General features: G+C 37.8%; 1 protein-coding gene across 3 annotated transcripts; it reads right to left on the bottom strand.

Moving 5' to 3' along the window:
• Window positions 1–881: 881 nt before the first annotated feature.
• Window positions 882–16,677, bottom strand: ATRAD17 (RADIATION SENSITIVE 17). 3 transcript variants are annotated; one of them, XM_086633890.1, is made up of 13 exons: window positions 16,563–16,677; window positions 7,044–7,393; window positions 6,901–6,964; window positions 6,682–6,770; window positions 6,389–6,436; window positions 5,894–5,950; window positions 5,642–5,744; window positions 3,465–3,775; window positions 3,001–3,355; window positions 2,225–2,350; window positions 1,833–2,043; window positions 1,684–1,752; window positions 882–1,583 (listed from the first exon to the last, which is right to left on the bottom strand). In XM_086633890.1, the coding sequence occupies exons 2-13, from the start codon at window positions 7,272–7,274 to the stop codon at window positions 1,571–1,573; spliced, it is 1,677 nt and encodes a 558-aa protein (XP_086490016.1). In that variant the 5' UTR covers window positions 7,275–7,393; window positions 16,563–16,677; the 3' UTR covers window positions 882–1,570. The 3 variants fall into 3 exon arrangements, with proteins under 3 accessions (XP_086490016.1, XP_086490015.1, XP_086490014.1); XM_086633889.1 differs by having other exon boundaries at window positions 1,684–1,744; window positions 16,563–16,670; XM_086633888.1 differs by lacking the exon at window positions 16,563–16,677 and having other exon boundaries at window positions 1,684–1,744; window positions 1,833–2,058.
• Window positions 16,678–19,632: the final 2,955 nt, after the last annotated feature.

The raw sequence follows: 19,632 nt of genomic DNA, 5'->3' as shown, positions 1-19,632 counted from the left end.
AAGAGAAATAAAAACTAACCTCTTGAGTCTCTTGTATGAAGAGAGGAGGGAGAATGATTTCGAGATGGAAAGGCTTCTTGAGTCTATTTTTTTTAGAGGTTGACTGCGATTGTACAAAATAATTAATACACCATCAAGATGTGATAAGCGCGACAACCGCCTGAAAATTCAATATTTATTTTATTTATACTTTAAATAACTCAAGTTCAATAAATCTAGATTTCACCTTTTCTGGAAATCAAGCCTGAGACCTCCACAGTTACGGAGTTTATGTCAACTCTATCGTACTACTTTTGCGGTAGCATAAGCTTGTCTATTTTGATACAAAAACTCGATTTATTTAACATATTTTCCGTTTTTATATCACACTTTTTTACATACATTGTGCATCTAACATAATGCATTTTATATTGCATTGCATCCCATTGTTTACCGACAAAAATGTGATCTATGCTTATGCATAAACAATTTCTTTTTTCACGGAATCCAAGAATGATTACGTTCAATTTGGTATAGATACATGATGGACAAATACATGAACTGATAAACCTGATACCTACCATCATCAGAGATACCTTGGGCTTTAAAGCTCATATAAAGACTTTTGAAGTCATCTGATATTTTTTTTTTCTTTTTAATACAACGTCGGCATAGTTTAAGGGGTACGAATGTAGTTCATTTTTTGGCCCATAAAATGTAATTTTTCAGGCTGATTTCTTTTTTTTTTTTGGGTAGTTCTCGGTTTGCTTCTTGTTTTTTTTTTTATTTCTTAAAATTGGTGAGTAAAGATCCTTCATTCAAACGGTAGAAACATTTTTTTTGTTGTTGAAAACGGTAGAAACATTTGGCTGTACAGTCGGAAACAAACTATCTCCCGTGAGCTGAAACTAATCACATTTGCTAAATAACTGAAACTTTGCAATTACAACCATTTCTAGTTAACTCAAGCAAATATGCTCAAGAACCAACAAACCATCTATGTTACAATATTGATTTTTACGTTCCCAAAAGCAGTAGCTAGGCACTAACGAAAAATGGCTAACCCTAACCCCCATCACAAATTTTCTTCTCAAAATTTTAAATTCATCTTACATCATGAAGACACGACGGCCAAGTTTCACTCACAAAATGCCCTTTCCTTCCCCAGTAATATCCATCTCATAAGTGCAGCCCTCTGATGATGGAGATCCCAATCATGTACGATCTACAGGCACCCACGCGACAGAGACCATGTATTGTTTTTATAGTTGAGTATTGTCACCTGAGCTTCAGATTCCAGAGCAACCCTTACTCCAAAACACTCCAAACTCCCTATGCCATTTTGCTAATTAACTACTTTTTATTCACCAATCTTCAATTTCATCACCTTCACTTTCCCATGGTTCCTCCTCCCCTTCTACTCCATCCACACTCATCTGCTCCAACTTGTCTTCCTCCATCATGACCTTCCCTTCAACTCTACGGATTTCCGACTCTCTGCATCCTAGCCACATAAGTACAGGTTTATACTCTGTAGCCATGGAAGCCATGCTACGTGGGCTCGCATTACCATAATATTCAACTCTTTGTTTCAATAATTTATTCTGCATTCACACAACAAAATCCAAAAGTAACTACAACCAAATCAAAGAAAATCGGGATACATATATGAATAATCATGACTAGAGCATGTAACAAACGCACCTTATTCCACCTCGATGACTGCTCAACCTGCCAAATTTTTGGCTTACGGATAGCATGCCACCTGCATACCTTCAATTATGAGATTCTGACCTGGTTTTTAACTGAGAGAGCACATAATGCACAGAAGAAACAAGTGCCAGAAATAATACCTGGACGGTGAGGGGTGTGAATTCCCAAATAGCACCCCACGAACCGAAACTGAAGCAGCAGCTAATTGGGGAATTTTATCCAACTCATGCTGACCAGTTATTGTCTGCGACCAGGTGAACCCATGAGAAGATGCAAGGAGGTCAGCATCACTCAGGTAGGTAGTTACAGCCCATGCATCATCTACCGCTTCATCACTTATAAAATCTAGAACTGTAGGGCAAAAAACTAAGCAAGGATCTAGAACTGGATCTTAGGAAGTTATGAAATGATCATACTAAACAACAAAGTGATAATAACCAGACAAATTTTCTATCCCGGATAAGTCATTTAGAAAGCACGCCTCCTTTAATAGTACTGACAACAGAAGTATATACTTAGAGCAGATAATTACCATTTTCGTGTAAAAAATCAGCAATTTGCCTTGCTCGACCATGTGTTTGAGAAAGAACTTTCTCTGGATCATCCATTTTTAACGGCAATCTTTTGAATCTCTCACGTAAAGGAAATTCACCATTCCCTACAAAATTAGAATTCCAACTTAGAATAAGAGTAAATAAAAACATGAAAGGCAGACAATATCGCAACTAGGTCTGATGGTAACAGTGCTCAGTGCAGATTGAATAAGGTAAAACTTTCAAATGTCAAATGAGAATATTTTAGGATAGTTGGCTCCAAAGGTGTGCATTAGTCCAACAAAACGTTCCCTTTCCAAGCACAACTTTGTGATTCAGATCTGGAACTTCCACAAAGCAGCTGCACCCCCAAAGCAAAAGGATGTGACAATCACCAAATTGGTCAAGCCCCTTGGAATCAATAACAATAAGAACCATTTGAAGAGAAGACCCCGGATGAACTTCTCAATAACAATGTTGCTACTTCAGTTCCAAGACATTGTTTAAACTATTATCCATATGAATCACAGACCTCTTGTTGCATAGCTGGAGAACCTTCTCAGTTCATCATTTCTACCACCTTTACTATTAACAAACCTTCTACATAAGCACACACGGAAATTGGCAACGGAATCAGTTGTCCTAAATTTTTTATGCGACTTTTTTGGTGCAAACGCTACCAGAGGTTCTCCAGCTAAGACAATTCTTCCATTTAAACTTCAAATTCCTAAATATTTAATCTACTATACTACATAAAACTTCTATGATGACGTACCTAAGTTAGACGCACACAAAATATCCCTTTTGTTGTGCAGGAACTTTCCCAAGACATGAAATAGAGAAAGTGTCTCGTCTCTGCCAAACGGTAAAGCAAATATACCATCCATTCCATTGACATCATCTAACTGTTCTTTTGAATGAGCGGCAGTCGGAGCGCACGGAGAAAAGGCTGATATCTTGCCTGGTCTCAAACAGAAATACTGTAACGATGTAATTGCATTCCTGATATCACCTCCACTGGCTTTTGTTATCAGATCTATCTGTTGAGAAGCAACATTGTACTGCTCTTCTTTGCAAATTCTAGAAAGAGTCATCTTCATAGATTTCGTTGTAACAGGATTAAAAGATACCTGAAATAAAAACACAGATTGAAGAAGGCATCCCAGAAACCGTAATAAAATCCATAGTCCAAGAAATGGGCTGAATATCGAAAAGGGGAGAGCGAGGGACTGGCACTACCTTACAAGCCCCTGCACTTTCAACAGAAGATTGAAGATCTTCCCAGCGTCGAGCAGTATTCTCATCATTGTCAACCTTATTGTACTCAGTCATCAATATAACAGTTGGAATCTGAGTAGACCGAACAAGGTCGTGCAAGCACCTGCACAGCCTCCCATGAGCAGCTTTCCCGTTTGCCAGAGGAAGATCATCAATTAAGAGTAAATATCGTTTTCTCAATCCTCCAATGGAGGAAGTCGGAAGCAAGGAATATTTTCTTATCTTCTCAACAAAATTTTCGAACTCATCTAACTTCGACATGTAGCTTATTCCTATGACAATGAAATTCCATATTCAATAGAGACTTTAAAAAGGACTAAACAAGAGTCATGTAGAACTTTCAGGGAGCATTACGTCTATATAAGTAATTAGATCATTTAGATGCACCTTGACCGAAGAGAAAAATCAGCATATTAATCAAATAAGACAAACATCTGACCAGGACAAGTACTTTAATTAGGATGGTAAGATGAGTAATGATTATCCTGAAAAGAAGACGCTCGCTAAATTAACTCCCATTGGCTGATAGAGGGCGTCTAGGGTCTTATCTTGTTCCATGTCACTTCTGCCGCAACAGGCGATAATTACTACTTTATGTCTTCATGTCAGACTTACTAGTATGGTATATTTTGGATGGTTAGCAAAGTAAAGGCACGGTTCCAATTTGACACTAACAAGTTTGTTAAGCATGCCTGAAGTAACTTATGCCTTCAACTCTTCAAGCATAAAATGAAGGAAGGAATTGAAAGAGGCAGTTCAATAACAGTAAATCATAGACGTTTCAATCCACAAATGATCGTATCATTATCGTAGTGATTTAATGAACGATATAAATAGAGAAAATAATATAGTAAAGGATAGGGGTGTGCATAAATAGACCGAACCAATCAAACCAAACCGATCCAAACCGGTCCAGTCGGTTTTCAAACCAAACCAAACAACGAATGGTTTGGTACGGTTGTAGATTTCCAAAAACCAACTGGTTTGGTTCGGTAAGTGGATGTAATTTTTAGGAACCATTAAAACCAAACCGAACCAGTCAAGTTCAATTAATATATATAATTATATATTTACATAGCTGTTTCTAAAATATATCTATCATATCTCTATAATTTCATACAAGTACATATCTTTCGTCAAAATCTTGCAAAAAACAAGAATAACTGCTACCCATATAAAACAACAACACTACTACAATACAATGTTACTAGCAAATATTAGATTAAAACAATTCATGTATCATTAATGTTACTTTTTTTTTTTGTTGAAATGTATCATTAATGTTACTAGCTAGTACTATTAGATTAAAACAATGCATGTATCACTAATGTTACTAGCTACTATATAATATTCCAGTCGGTGGCTTGCGCATGTCTTTAATTTTTCAAATTTTTTTCGACGTATTATGTTAGTTTGATTGTTTCTCCAGGATTTTAAGGAGTGTTGTCTTGATTTTATACGTCAATGTATGAAGAAAGTAACTCGATTCGCCGATTTTCATGGAGAACAAATTGTTTTTGTGTATGGTTTGGTATCCAGTAGTGTCCAAACCGCTTATGATGGTTTGGTTAGTAACCGAACCAAACCATGAGTGGTTTGGTAACGGTTTGAAAAATCACTAACCGGTAACGGATGCCACAAAAATACCGGATACTGAACCAACGAACACCCCTAGTAAAGGAACTGAATCATCAGATTAACGATATTATAATTGTCATAAGATGCTGCGGCAGTCTGCACTGAGCATTTTGAAGACTGTTTCAATAGTCAATTACAATTGTTTGTTCACTAAAAGGCTCATTTCAGCATGTTGTATTTGTTTTGAAATTTTACGCCTATGCTGAAATGAAATCTTAAACGGAATACCTGAACTGTCCTTTAACCGTTAAGCAGGTGCCGAACAAAGTTATCCTCGACCAAATTTTAAGAGGAAAAACAACCATTACAAAATACAAACTACCCATTACCACTACTATCAGCAAAACTAACTCTAGGGAAAAAAAACTACGCAGACACAAGTTGGACTTATGACTTTCTTCCCCGTCCATGCTGATCTCAGTATTCCTCTATTTATTTTTTGAAAACTTTGAATGAAAGAATTCCTCTACGATAATTGTTGGTTAAATGAGTTACTTTACCTAAATTAGAGCTGTGAACATATTCTTGCCAAAGTGTGGGCGTAGGGGTTCTCCATTCAGACACTTCAAGTCCAAGAGAAGATGCAATTACACGAACTGATGTCTGCAGAACAAATGATGAAATGACGCAAGATTTCGAGAAGATAACCCATAATAGGAATTTGACTTGGAAAATCATTCATAGATTTGGACAAGGTTAGTTTTAACAGATCATGAAAGACCATATATAAATATTTATTACATAAAACTTACAGATTTTCCAACTCCAGTTTGTCCAGTGATAACAAGTGCGTTATTGTGAATTTCTTCCTGAATATAATAAAGAAGTAAATTATGTTTAGACCAGAACATTCAGAACTAGCATCAAGAAACACAAATACAATAAATCGAAAAAAAACATCCTTTGAGGGGTTAATCATTTTTTTTTTAAAGATAGGGGTTAATCATTTTAACCATCATTTGCAAAACTTCTCCAATTTCACTGAACTGATTCTTAAAATTTTCAAGTGGTTAAAAACTTCAAATATATCTTAAGGCTTACTTCCCGGTTGACCCCCTAATTAGTGACTACTGACTAGTTCCCCGCCTCGCCCCTAATTTATGCTAAATACTCAGATGAGCCCCTTTCTATTGCCAATGCATTGACTAGAAAGTCAACATTCCACTAAAAGAAAATTAATATGAGGTAAAGTCGCACTTGTGTGTAAAGGAAGACAAAAAGTAAAACATCAGATAAACCTAAATCACCTTCGAGGTTCTCAACCTTTGCTCCAACCATGTTTTGACTTCTTCAAGCTGAGAGATAAGAGACAAAATACCAGTATAAATCTCACATACATCTACAGAAGTACAAGTCAATAATAAATCAAATAGATTTCATGAAGTACCCAAGCAGAAGAATATACATATGTTAATCAGAGCTCTTTAAGGGAAGAGCAGACTCCTTTTTCAATATACTTCACGATATAAATAAACGACAAAACAATAGTTGGAAAAGGAATCAAAAGCATAGTTTGATATAATGTGGGTTAAGTTAAGACCTTCCGTTTGTGAACTGCAAGCTCCTCTAAGGATTGAGGTGCATATTTGTCTACCCATAACTCCCTTTTGTCGCCGCTACACAGTGAACCTGATTCATGGTGTATCAAATTCTCTCAGTCGTACAAGTAAATAGATAAGAATGCCCTAAATGCAGCTACTGACATTTGTTGTTTAAAAAAGAAGAGGAAAATCAATAATGAGGAAAATCAAGAGGGTACCAGGGAGTTGTTTGGAAACTTCAAAGCCTTGATAAAAACCTTCACAGAATGAATCAAAATCGACCTGTGTAGTAGAGAGCAATGAAATTAGGGCTAAAAAGGTGGATACCAAGATTACCATTTTTAAGTGTTAAAAACACTACCGTAGGGAGAGGAGGGTCAGAAGATAGAAGAGAACGCCGAGTCCTCTTTGAACCACCAGCACCACCACTAGTGGTGGAACCCTTCTTAGACTGCCGAGTAGGAGGAGGAGGAGAAGACCGTCTGGATTTCGACCTAGATTTGGAGGAGCTCCCACTTGATCGCGTATGATAATGATGGACTTCGTCCTCATTTTCAGATGAAGAGAGAACCAAAATATTCCTCTTACCCATCAAAATTTACTTGAAATCTAATGAACAAACAGTAAACCCTAAATAACTATTTCAAATCACCATCCAACAATAACTTTATGAATGAAAACCTAAAGCGCGCCAAAATTAATAGTAGTAAGCTTCCCGGGAAATTGGGCAAAATGACCCAAAACACAAGTCTTACTTTGGTCAAATGACCTTTTTTTTTTTTTTTTTTTTTGTTAAAGGAACTAACATTAAAAAACACACACTTACAAGGTTGTAGAGTAATGCGGAAATAAAAGAAAGTACAACATTCCAAATATTTCTGTGCCCATATCTACGACCCCATTTTGCAAGAGCATCTGCCTGAGCATTGCATTCTCCAGGAACAAAGGTGAATATTATGCCTGAGAATTTGTCTTTGAGGTCCATAACTTGACGCATAATTTTTTTGGATTGCCAATGAAGTCCGACACTTTGACCATTGATGAAAAGTATTAGTGCTTGATTATCACTCTCTATATGAGCGTGCGATATGTTCCACTGTATGGCCCATAATATACTGGAGAGGATAGTCATGCTTTCGCATTCTTCTGCGCTCTGGCATCGTACTGTGTCAGCTGCTGTTATAATGAAGTTTGACTCTTCATCTCGAATGATGCATCCTATTCCGGCTGGTTCTGAGAAGGTGGAAAATGAGGCGTCGACGTTTAGCTTTAGGAATGGTGTCGATGGAGGTCTCCATGTTTGTTGCTTAGTTTTTTCCCTGCATTTCTTAGTAATAATAGACTCAATCTTTAGTGGAGTGGTAGAGGTATTATTGATCATGTCTATCAATTGTCTCGGATTAAGTTTGTTTGTGGTAAAACAATTTTCGCATCTAGCTTTCCATATGAACCAAAGAATTTTGGCGTACAGATTTGTAAGTTCCTCGTCTAAATTTTTCCATTGTTGTATTCAGTGATTTGTCGTGGTTATTTGATCTGTTATAACCTGAAAGTGGAACCATATCGCTTCGCGAAAGTACAATGTAGCATCACGTGGTCAAGTGTTTCGTTTTCATTACAGTTTATATAGGAGTATGAGTTTCCAATGAACTTTCCGATTTTTTCCTTAACTGGTAAACTGTTCGTACAACATTTCCATAGAAATAGTTTTATACGAGGGATCATATTCATGTTCCAGATAAAAAACCAATCGTTTTGATCCTGCATAGGGTTAGCACTTCCTGTTCTCAGAAAATTGTACATAGATTTAATAGAAAAATTACCTTATTTTGTTAGCGTCCATGTCGGTTTATCCTCTTGGTTACTCTAAAGATTTATAGTCAGGATTGAGCTGCAAATGTCACTGTTAAAGCAATTATTTAAGATATTCATATTCCAGCTATTGTTTGTTATAAGTTGGGCTACCCATTCTAGGTTCAACCCGCTTTGGTTAGTAATAGGAGGGGGTGATTAGGAATCCAGAAGTCCTGCTAGATATTAATTTTCTCACCTTTGTTGATATCCCAGAAGACCAGACCCTCCATCTGATTGAACTGTTTTGTGATGGATTTCCAGGGCCAAGAGTGATTAGCTTTAGGTGGAGTGGGCTTACGAGACTTGGGGAAGTATTTTCCTTTAAGCACTTGAACCTGGACAGCTTGGGGATTGTTGATAAGGTGCCAGTTAATCTTGTTGAGGAAAGCCTGGTTGTCAAGAAGGGGAAGACGAAAACCCAGTTCCCCAAGTTTTCGCGGCTTACAGATGGCCGACCAGTTGATAGTGTGGAAGGTTTTGGATTTTCCCCACCAGAAAGTCCTTTGGAGGGACTTAATGCTGGTGCAAATGCCTTTCGGGATGGCAAAGCACTGCATTTGGTATCGGGGAACGACCATTGCGATAGTAGTACCGAACGACCAACTTGAGAGAGGAGATGAGTTTGCCATTTGGCGAGTTTGTTTTTGCTTTGGGTAAGAAGAGGTTGGAAAGCTTGCTTTTTGTTCCGGTCAATGAAGAGATTGGTGCCAAGATATTTATCGCCCGCGGAAGAATGGTGAACTTTAAGCTCCCGGATGATCATACGTTTAAATTTAGGGTGCGAGTTTTTGGAGAAGAAGATGTTGGATTTAGAATAGTTGATCATCTGCCCAGAAGCATCTCTGAATTCTTTCAGAATAAGCTTAAGATTGTAGATGTTGTCAAGAGAATTCTGCCCGAAGATAATACAATCATCCGCGAAAAGAAGATGATTGATAGTGAGATCAGAATTAGGAATAGGGAAGACTATGAAGGAGGAATTGCTATTCTTTTTCTCTAACAGCCGACTGAGACCTTTCATGGCTATCGCGAACAGAAAAGGAGAGAGCGAGTCACCTTGCCTGATCCCCACGACTAACATCGAAGTTTAAGCCAGGGTGCCCATTAATGAGAACCGCCATGGAACTGGTAGTGAGGCAAGTGTTAATGAGCTTAATCCAATTAGGGGTGAAACCATCATTTTCATGACGGCTCCATTCTATACGGTCAAAAACCTTGGACATATCGAGTTTGAGATCAAAATAGCTATTCGCTTCCTTGATTTTCTTATAGGAGTGAATAAGTTTTTGGCTAATGATGATGTTGTCCGTAATTTGCCTACCTGGAACATATGCCGCCTGGAAAGGGGAGATAATATCAGTCAAGATCGGCTTGAGTCTATTGGAAAGAATTTGGGTGATGATTTTATAAGTGGTATTGAGCAGATTAATGGGTCTATAATCTGCAGGAGATTGGGGAGTTTTGGTTTTGGGAAGAAGACAGATGTGCGTGTGATTCGACATCACAGGCAGAGTATCATCTCTAAAGAAGAGAGATAGACCATGTGAATAATGTCTTCCTTGACAGTATCCCAATTGGCCTGGTAGAAGAGGGGATGATAACCATCGGGACCAGGGGCTGCTCCTGGTTTAAGAGAGAAAGTGGTCGTCCGGATTTCTTCCACTGCAGGGATAGCGATCAAAGCCTCATTTTGGGAGAGGGATATCTTAGGAGCGAAACACTCAATGAGGTTAGAAGACAAAGTGGATCCGACCGTCGAGGAGATATTCCGGAGATGATTTAAAAAGACGGTAGAGATCTCAGCCTCCTCATTCGTCCACGAGTTATCTTCCATTTTGATAGAGTAAATTTGATGTTTGCGGTTTCTCGTGGTGGCTTTCTGATGGAAGTATTGGGTGTTTCTGTCTCCTAAGTTGATATTAGCTATTCTCGACTTTTCCTTCCACAAGCTCTCTTGTTGAGAAGAAGCGTTTCGATCTGGGTGAAGGTTTCCTTGAATCTGTCCACATCCTTAATGGATTGGAGTTTTTGGGTGGGGATCTTGATATTATTATCAATGTGACTGAAGACTTCTTTATTCCACTTAGAGAGCTTGATGGCAAGGGAACTGAGCTTGGTTTGGATAGGATTGGGACATCCAATTAGTTTTGATAAACTGAGCACAATTGGGGTGGGACATCCAGGTGCGAATGAATTTTAACGGTCGTCGCCCTAGAGAAGAGATGGTCTTGGTAATGAGAAGGATAGGGTTATGGTCAGAACCAAGGGTAGGGAGATGGGTGAGTATAGATTGGGGATGGATGGTGAGCCACTTGTAATTAACTAAAGCGCGGTCGAGCCTCTCTTGAATGAGGTTCTCTTTAAATTGTTTGTTAGACCAAGTATACGGGTAGCCCACAAAACCAATGTCATGCAGACCTAGATCATATATGGTCTGCTTGCACTGAGAGATGGTCAGATGAGATGCTACTTTACCTCCCAGCTTTTCTGATTGGTCTAGGATGCAGTTAAGGTCTTCAATAACTAGCCAAGGGATATTGCTATCAGAGGCATGTTGGGCTAAAGTATCCCAGGCCTTCATTTTATTATTATTGTAAGGGCACCCATAGAAACCCGTGAGATTGCAGGTTTTATCATTTTCCGCTTGGGTGCCTTTAACGTGTATCATATTGCTGTCAGCATAAGTGACTTCTATGTCAAGTTGAGGGGACCAGAAAAGAGCTACCCCCCCCCCCCCCCCCGCTTTATTAATCGGATCGATCACATGTTTCTCATATATGTTATTCAGGTTGAGAATCTTGCCGAGATTCGTGTTGATACATTTGGTTTCAGAATGAGATCCGGATTATGTTCTTTAATGAGACGGCTAAGGTGTTTACGATTAGCAAAATTACCACAACCCCGAACATTTCAGGCCAAAACCGACAGGTCCATGGGTCTGAGGTCCGAGCTCGAGACCTAAAACCCGGGTGAAAGATTAATTAGGGGCACTAAACTTAAAGTCGGCCCCTACAGAAAGAGTCAAAAAACACCCAACCACTTGTTGAGCTCTGGGAAGTGAAGAGGTGCTAATACTAAAGACACTCAACCACCTATTGGGCTCTAGGACGAGAGAAGAAGCAAAGTCTAAAGACCACCTACCAACAGGCCAAGCTGAAGTCCACCCTAAACTAATGACCCCCACCAACAAAAGAAGTCAGGGGACTCCTAACCAACTGTTGAGCTTAGAGAAGTGAAGAGGAGCTAAGTATAAAGGTCACCCTTCAACAGGGCGAGACTAAATCCACCCTAGGTCAAAGTGTGAAGGGCCAAAGTAAATGATCTACTTTCTTCTACCTACGAGAAGAAAGATGAAAACACCCACCGAATCTACAGATCCAAAAACAGAAGAGAATAACAGGAAGAATGTTACCACTGAGAACCAGATAAAGACTGCTAGAATAATAATGAGTTCTAACCGAACTCGAGAAAAACTAAAAGAAAACAGCAAGATTAATATAATATAAGGAACAACAAGGTAGCGAAGTAAAGAAAACCAAACATAAACTGACAAAGGAAGAAGAAACTAAATACTAACAGTCTGATATTCTTCTCTTAAAGAGCTACTACAAACAAAGTGACTGAAACTGTGGTGTCTAGTACTAGCCAGTTCAGCCTACCACCTTAAGAAACAAAAAATGTCCAGATATGGACTATAGCCAACAGAGATAAGTATCAGACTATTCCTCACAAAACACTAAACTGACTAACCAGACCACACAATACACTATACCTAAACAAAGACAACAGAAAGCTAAAAAGGAAAACACCCAGGTACGGACTAGTAAGAAGACGAAACTGAAAGTGCAGCTTCATCCCTTTCCCCTGCATTACTGATGATGTTAAGACTACGAGTGAGTAGCAATGATTCTTGTAAGAGTCTTATGGCTTCCACATTCTCCAGCATAGTGGTATCCTCCTGAGGGTCCTCAATAGAATGATTTGAGGAACCAGCAGATGAGGGTCTCGAGTTGTCTCTAACTCTCTTCCCAGAAGCTTGAAAGAGCTGGTGAGGTGGGATGACCCCATGGACAGGTGAGGGAAGGGGAGCTAAGTGTTGTGGGGGTTCCGGGAGCAAGGTAAGAGAGTCTTCCATAATAGCTTCCATTGGTTCTGGGTTAGATCCATGCTCTTCATCAGAAGAGTTGACAAAGATAGGACAACTGTTAAGTGGATGCTCTACAATACGACATAATTGACATATGGCTCCTGGAAATTTCTGGTAATTGATCTTGATTACTTTCTCTCCATCTGAGAAGATTGGATTGATTACTGCTAACAAAGGGGACCTGATATCATACATAAAGTGAACTCTGACTGTGTTGTTGTTTACCCTACCAAAGTTTCTGGGTTTGATGCTAATAATCTTATCCATGCACTAAAAAATGAAGTCGAAATCTTCCCTGTTCTAAAGGGCTTGTGGGACCTTATACAGAGTGCATCTCATTGGTTCGAAAAACAAGTCGTCAGTTGAGTCTGTGAGAGGGAACACCACTTCCTTAAGCACTAACAACATACCTCTTAGTACCCAAGGACGACCAAAGTTGAGAGCATCTAGAACAAACTGGGTCTTAGGTTTGAGGAGAAATGTATTAACTGGACCTTCAGTAGGGTAGTAGTCGCAGTCACGGAAGAATCTGGATTGGGGGTAGAACATCTTCTTGATGAAGGTAAGCCCTACATCATAGGGACATCCCATCGAGCAACAAAACCAGTATCAATAGGTTGTAGTTCCTGTTTGGATGATGGTTTTGTAAATTTAAGAGTCAATTTGCCATGGATGGTGAGAGAGTATTGAGAAACCATGAAAGCAATGGAGTGAAAGAAAGCTGTAAAGTGATAGAAGAAGGTGACTGGTAGTGGCGAACAGAGCTGGTTTAAATAGAGATGTGGAAGAAGGAAGAAGACGAAGAGATGTAGCCAAATTAGAATCATTGCTTAACATGCAGGGGACTTGGGAATCAGCTACACTTCAGTACCGTCTACTCAACTGAAGTTGTAGTAACCGGTGACATACTCGATAGAGAGAGAAAAGAAGCAAACCAAAAGAGAAAAAACAAACTCGAAACCTGCAAATCAAGAAAAAACCAGCTAACTAGAAGAATAAGAAGAGTTTAAGACTACCTTTACGTGTTGATAATTGCAGTTAGTGTTTCTCGGGATTGACGCATTTTGATCTCGAGCTGCAATACGAAGTGATGCTCCCCCAATCCCTAGGGTTCTTGACTTGGGAAACTAAAATCGCATGCTGGTGTTGCTAATTATTATTGTATCTTGTGCTAATCTTGGTAAGGAAGTGGTTGGAGAGAAATAAATGCTCCTTGGCTGGGTTATCTTGGTGGATTTAGGGTTGAAGAATCTGCAATCTAGGGTTTTGAATTGGGGATCTATAGGTGAAAAGGAGAAGGGAGAAATCGCTCTGCTGACGTCGTGGCGCTCTCTCTCTCCTAAAAAAAACCCCCGATCGCTTGGTCAAATGACCTTAGTTTTGACATAACTGCAAAAATAAACTTATTTTAAATTTTATACCATAACTACCCCTTTATAAAAAATGAGTCTATAATATCTAGACTTCGATCTTTTCGCAAGTCCAAAATCGAGTTGTTCCCTCCCTCTCGATCTAAGTTTCTCAATTCCTTTTTTCTTTCATCTAGTTTTTCCACCGAAAATATAAAGATTTAGGGGTTCTTCACCGATTAGCTAGGGTTTCATCGATTTTCTTCAGCGATTAGCTAGGGTTTCATCGATTTTCTTCACCGATTGGCCAGGGTTTTATCGATTTTCTTCATTGAAAATACAAAGTTTTCAAATCTCTTTGAATAACGTTTTTCTCTTGCAATCAATTGGGGTATTTCTTCATCGCTCTAGGTTTCATCTCACTAAGATTTTGAGGGTTTTTTTATGAGTTAAATAAATATCTACCTAAGTACTAATTTTAGAATGATAGCAATTCTGTCTAGACTATGTCTAGACTTTGTGTGGGGACTTTGTCAAGAAGTATCTATATGCAATTGGGTTTCACTTAAAATTGTTGTCACGTGGTTCCAATATACTGTAATATAGTCAAATATACCAACTAGTTATCTTTATTATTGTTTTTGAAACTATTACATTAGTAATAAGTGTGAAACGCCATGAGAGGTTACAACAATTGTGGAACTAATAATCACAATAATTGTTTTGTAATCAGATACATCATTAACTGGAATGATTTAGTCTCTGGTATAGATATCTTGTCATGCACCCAAGGTCTGACTTAACTCATCAACCCACGAACGTACTCAATCTCGATAGTGATGTTACAGCTACTATGTTTCGGATGCCGAACCCAACCTCAATCGATGACGCGCGATTATATATTCTCAGGGGATCTTTATTCTGCATATGAATCATAAAGAAAAATATTAGGTAAAAATTTAGATGAAATAATTTGGGGGAGGTGAACAATGATAAGCCACCGTGACAATATCATTAGGAAGTAAAAACGGTCGAACTTCAAGAACAATAACGGTAAACTCTCCTGTTAGGAAATATTACTACTAGAATGTATATAAAATAAAATCAATACAAATTGAACAACTAGTACGTAAGTAAAACAAGATAGACATAACATAATGCAACAACAGTCTAGACTAATGCAGTAATAGTCTAGACTCATGCATCAGTAGTCTAGACTCATGCACCAGTAGTCTAGACTCATGCAGCGGCAGTCTAGACTTATGCAACAGCTATCAATCGATTATTTTACTTGTGAACAAGACATTAACAAGACATATCAATGACTTGTATGATAGTATCAAATAATAATTAATTCAAGCCATAAGAGTCGATCCAATACATTTTCTTGAGTGTTCAACCAATTGATCATGAACTTACGACTATATGGATCGTCCACATTACCACTAATAATACGTCCTAGAATAATAATGATTGTCAACCAATGAAACTAATTATCTCTAAACTTATACCTTGAAGTTGTTAAGACTTCTATTGTAAATTAACCTTACGATCCATAGTAATTGTCGGAACATTGTGTATTCTCATAGTAAGGTAACCTTATGATCCCATAGTAAGAACAAACCTCAACAAACAAATACACCACTCAATTAATTGAGGACTATTAATAAATACACGGTGAACATTGTTAAACAAAGTAACAAATGCATAAGATTAAGGTAAAACCTATGATAAATCAACAACAAATAAGATGAATTTGACATACAAAAATTATACAACAACCAAAACATAAGATAAAACAATGTAATCATAAAGTTGAAACAAGCTTAAACCCTAGCAAGATGAAAATACCTCAAATTCTATACAAAACCAAACAAACAACACATAATATGAAACAAAGTAACAATGAAGACGAAATTTCTTAAAATCTTATCAAAGATGACCTTATCTCAACAACTATAGAAGCCCTAACCGAGCAAAACTTTTCCTAAATTTTCGTTGAAGAACAAGAAGAGATTTTAGAGTGAAACCCTAGAAAAGTGGAAAGATTCGAAATGCTTCAAGAGTTACACTCAATTATGATGATTTCATCCAAAAATTTTGAACAAGAAATGATGGAATGGATTAGAGATGAAAATTTTGAACAAGAGTTGTAGAGAGAGATTTCCCTATTCTCGGTTATGACTTGTGGACTTTGGAAAATTCGGAGTCTAGACTTTCTAGACTCTAATATGTATAGGAGGGTAATTTTGGCCTAAAATGCAAAGATTAGGTTATTTGAGAGGTTTTGTAGAAACTTGGGTCATTCCAACAAAATTCCCTTGGTCAAAGGTCATTCCACCCAATTTCCCAAGCTTCCCTTCTCAAATCCCACCTTTTATTTATATTTTTATATTTTTTTAAGGAAAGCCATATAAACTGAAAGACAATTACAAAGTTGAGACCTAAAAAAACTAAAAGACCGACTTACACATATGTCCACAGTAAAAAAAAAAGGACTAAAACGTAAAAGAGTTAACGATATTGGTACTAAAGACAAGGCTTCAGAAAGTAGGGGGTAAACAAGAAGCGGGCAAGTCGTGAGCGGCATGGTTGCAACTTCTGTGACAATACACCGGCGACACATGTCTATGTCGCGGGGCTACTCTTAGGCTGTTGATTTCTTGATCAAATCTCTAAGGCACCTTCGGATCGACGACCACGATTAGCTGGATAAGAACCCTAGAGTCTCCCTCTAATATAAATGTCGTTAAACTCAGTTGTTCTCCTAATTCTAGACCTAGCCGACACCCTTCAGCTTCACTATGGAGAGGCGATCGGGGTTCGAAACATCTAACATTTGTTCCGATCGTATTTTCCGACGAATCTCGAGCGATTGCTGCTCCTGAAGCATGTGTTTCCCGATAGGATCCATCAAAGTTTATCGTTATTTTACCTTGGGGACACCAGCTCTCCATCTGCAAATCATTGTTAGAAATAGAAAAATCAGAGAGATTTGGAACATACCTTAGTACATCTTTTGTTTTCCACCAACACCCGGGGAAATTAATCTCTTTGTGTTGGAATATCAACTCGTTCCTCATCTTCCACCACTCCCACTAAAGATAAGTTAACGCGTATCAAATCTCATTTCCATTCGTTGTCTGATCCACATGTTCTACGGACCTGAGGTACATTCTGAACTCTAGTCCCTATTTGACTAAACCAAATGAATATTAATTTTTACACCAGGTTCGTTAGATTTAACCCAATACTTTTACAAATGACTATCTTGGCCATTTACAAATTACACCACTTTATAATATCTCAATTACAAATTACACTAGGTTTTCGAAAAAATAAATCAAAATGGCCAGATTTTGACATGCCGATCTATGGACATACTTCACCCAAAAATTGGTTATTTTTTACCGTTTGAAACCTTCCCTTTCCCTATTTAAACCCATCAAACACCCCAAAACTCCAATCCTACCTCCTCATCACCACTACCATCAATAAGCATAACTTAATTTTAATGACTTCTTCAACTTCATCAAATGTGTATCAAAATGCAAGATCTGGACAAGAGGCAATTTTTTGACTGTAGCTCTTTTAATTTATTACGTGATTATCATTTTTTCAATTTTCACAGAATTATTATGACTGTTGTTTAGGTTATTTGTCAAATTTGTAATCAATATGGACATTCGGTGCTTGATTGTTCATGGATGTTTTCAAGACGCACAAACAACAATTGCAATGGAATTAGGAAAGTGATGGTATCCGGCAAACCAAATTTATTTGGTAGAAAATTACTTACTTGCCAGTTTCCATGAAACTTTCTAGTTTGGTTTAGGAAGTAGGTACTTTATATTCATTGAATCTAGCCCGATTTCAATGTGTGCCATCCCTCATTCTCGTACCATTCGCATGCCCATTGTCGCATAAGTGGGAAGCGTATAATGAGGTAGCTCGCAAGTAGGCCACCGCGTTTCTTTTTGTTCTCAGATACTTCATGAGTTTAGGCCATCCTTTGAGGCGTCCTAAAATGTGACCGGATAACATCATAACCGTTATTTGGTCCTGCAAAAAGTAACTTGATCTGATCCGACAAGACAAAATGTTAGTGTCATATTACAGTCATATACAAAATTTGTCTTGTTTGGATGATGTTAGTCGGTCCAAATAACAGTGTTCGTATCTAAATTTGATAGAGTTATCTTAGATAACTATACTTTTTTGTTGTTGAAATTAGATAACTATACTTAGATAAGATAAATTTCGAATCATTTTTCTCTATAAACATACGAACTGAAATTTTGATTAGTGGTAAGGACTTATTATCTAAGAGAATCTCCAATCCAACAATAATCTTAAAAACTATGATTGTCACATACAAGGGCGAGCTAAGATTTTAAGTTAGCCCGGTCTAGCCTAAAATTATTTAGAGAGCAAAAATTTTCATTTCTAGTGTATATGTACGATCTTACAAGTAGTATTTTTGGAAGCAATTATTTGTCAAATAAAATATTTTTCTATTAATATTCTCTCTTATATGGTGTCATTTCTTCACAAATCGTAGATCTAAAATTGGAGTTTACCATTTTGTCTAATTATACTCCAATTTGGTGATCTTCTTAAGAGGAATCTAACCCCAGATTAACAATCTTTGGTCCACAAAGTTATGGAACCTTTTTTTTTTTTTTTTGATGAACATAACCTTGCATTAACTAAAAACAAAGAGTATACAGTACACAAAACAAAGCTACATTAACACAGAAATAAACGATGGTACAGAGTTCCACACTGTCCTACTCTTATGTCTTCGTCCCCACTTGGCGAGCGCGTCAGCTGGAGCGTTACTCTCTCTATGAACAAATAAGAAGATCGCGGCTTCAAATTGCTTTCTGAGGGTCTGAACTTGTTGTAGAGTTGATTCTGTTTGCCAGTGTATGCCCACTTTGTTACCTTTGATAAAATTAATCAAGGATTGATTATCACTTTCGATGTGGATGTGTGAAATCTTCAGTTCTAAGACCCATCTCATACTGTGGAGTATAGCTAAACCTTCACCTTCTTCAGCATTTTGGCAACGAATCGAGTCTGCTGCCGCTATGATGAAGTTTGAATCTTCATCTCGTATGATGCATCCGATTCCTTCCTGTTCTGTCATGTTAGTAAAAGAGGCGTCCACGTTTATCTTAAGGAAAGGTTTCTCTAGGGGGATCCAGGATCTTCCCTTGGTTTTCTTTCTGTTTTTGGTTTTGGTTGTTGTCTCTATTTTGAGAGGAGTAATAGTAGTGTTATTGATTCTGTCAATAATTTGTCTCGGATTTTGTTTGTTTTCATTAAAACAGTTTTCGCATCGAGCTTTCCAGATAAACCATAATATCTTGGCGTATAATTGAGTAAGCTCCTCTAGCAGATCTTTTCATTGAAAGATCCACTACATGGTTGAACCAATCTGATCAGTCCGAACTTGAAAATGGAACCAAATTGCTTTAGCAAAAGTGCAATGAAGCATTACATGATCGAGAGTTTCATCCTCTGCACAATTAACACAAGTGTAAGAGTTACCAATGAATTTACCTATTTTAGCTTTCACCGGTAGGCTATTTGTG

The sequence above is a fragment of the Eschscholzia californica genome, unplaced genomic scaffold, assembly GCF_041429995.1.
Source record: "Eschscholzia californica isolate CP2 unplaced genomic scaffold, dmEscCali1.0.p SCAF_4, whole genome shotgun sequence".
Taxonomy (NCBI): domain Eukaryota; kingdom Viridiplantae; phylum Streptophyta; class Magnoliopsida; order Ranunculales; family Papaveraceae; genus Eschscholzia; species Eschscholzia californica.
Note: the sequence above shows the minus strand (reverse complement) of the source record. Positions and strands in the feature narration are given on the sequence as shown.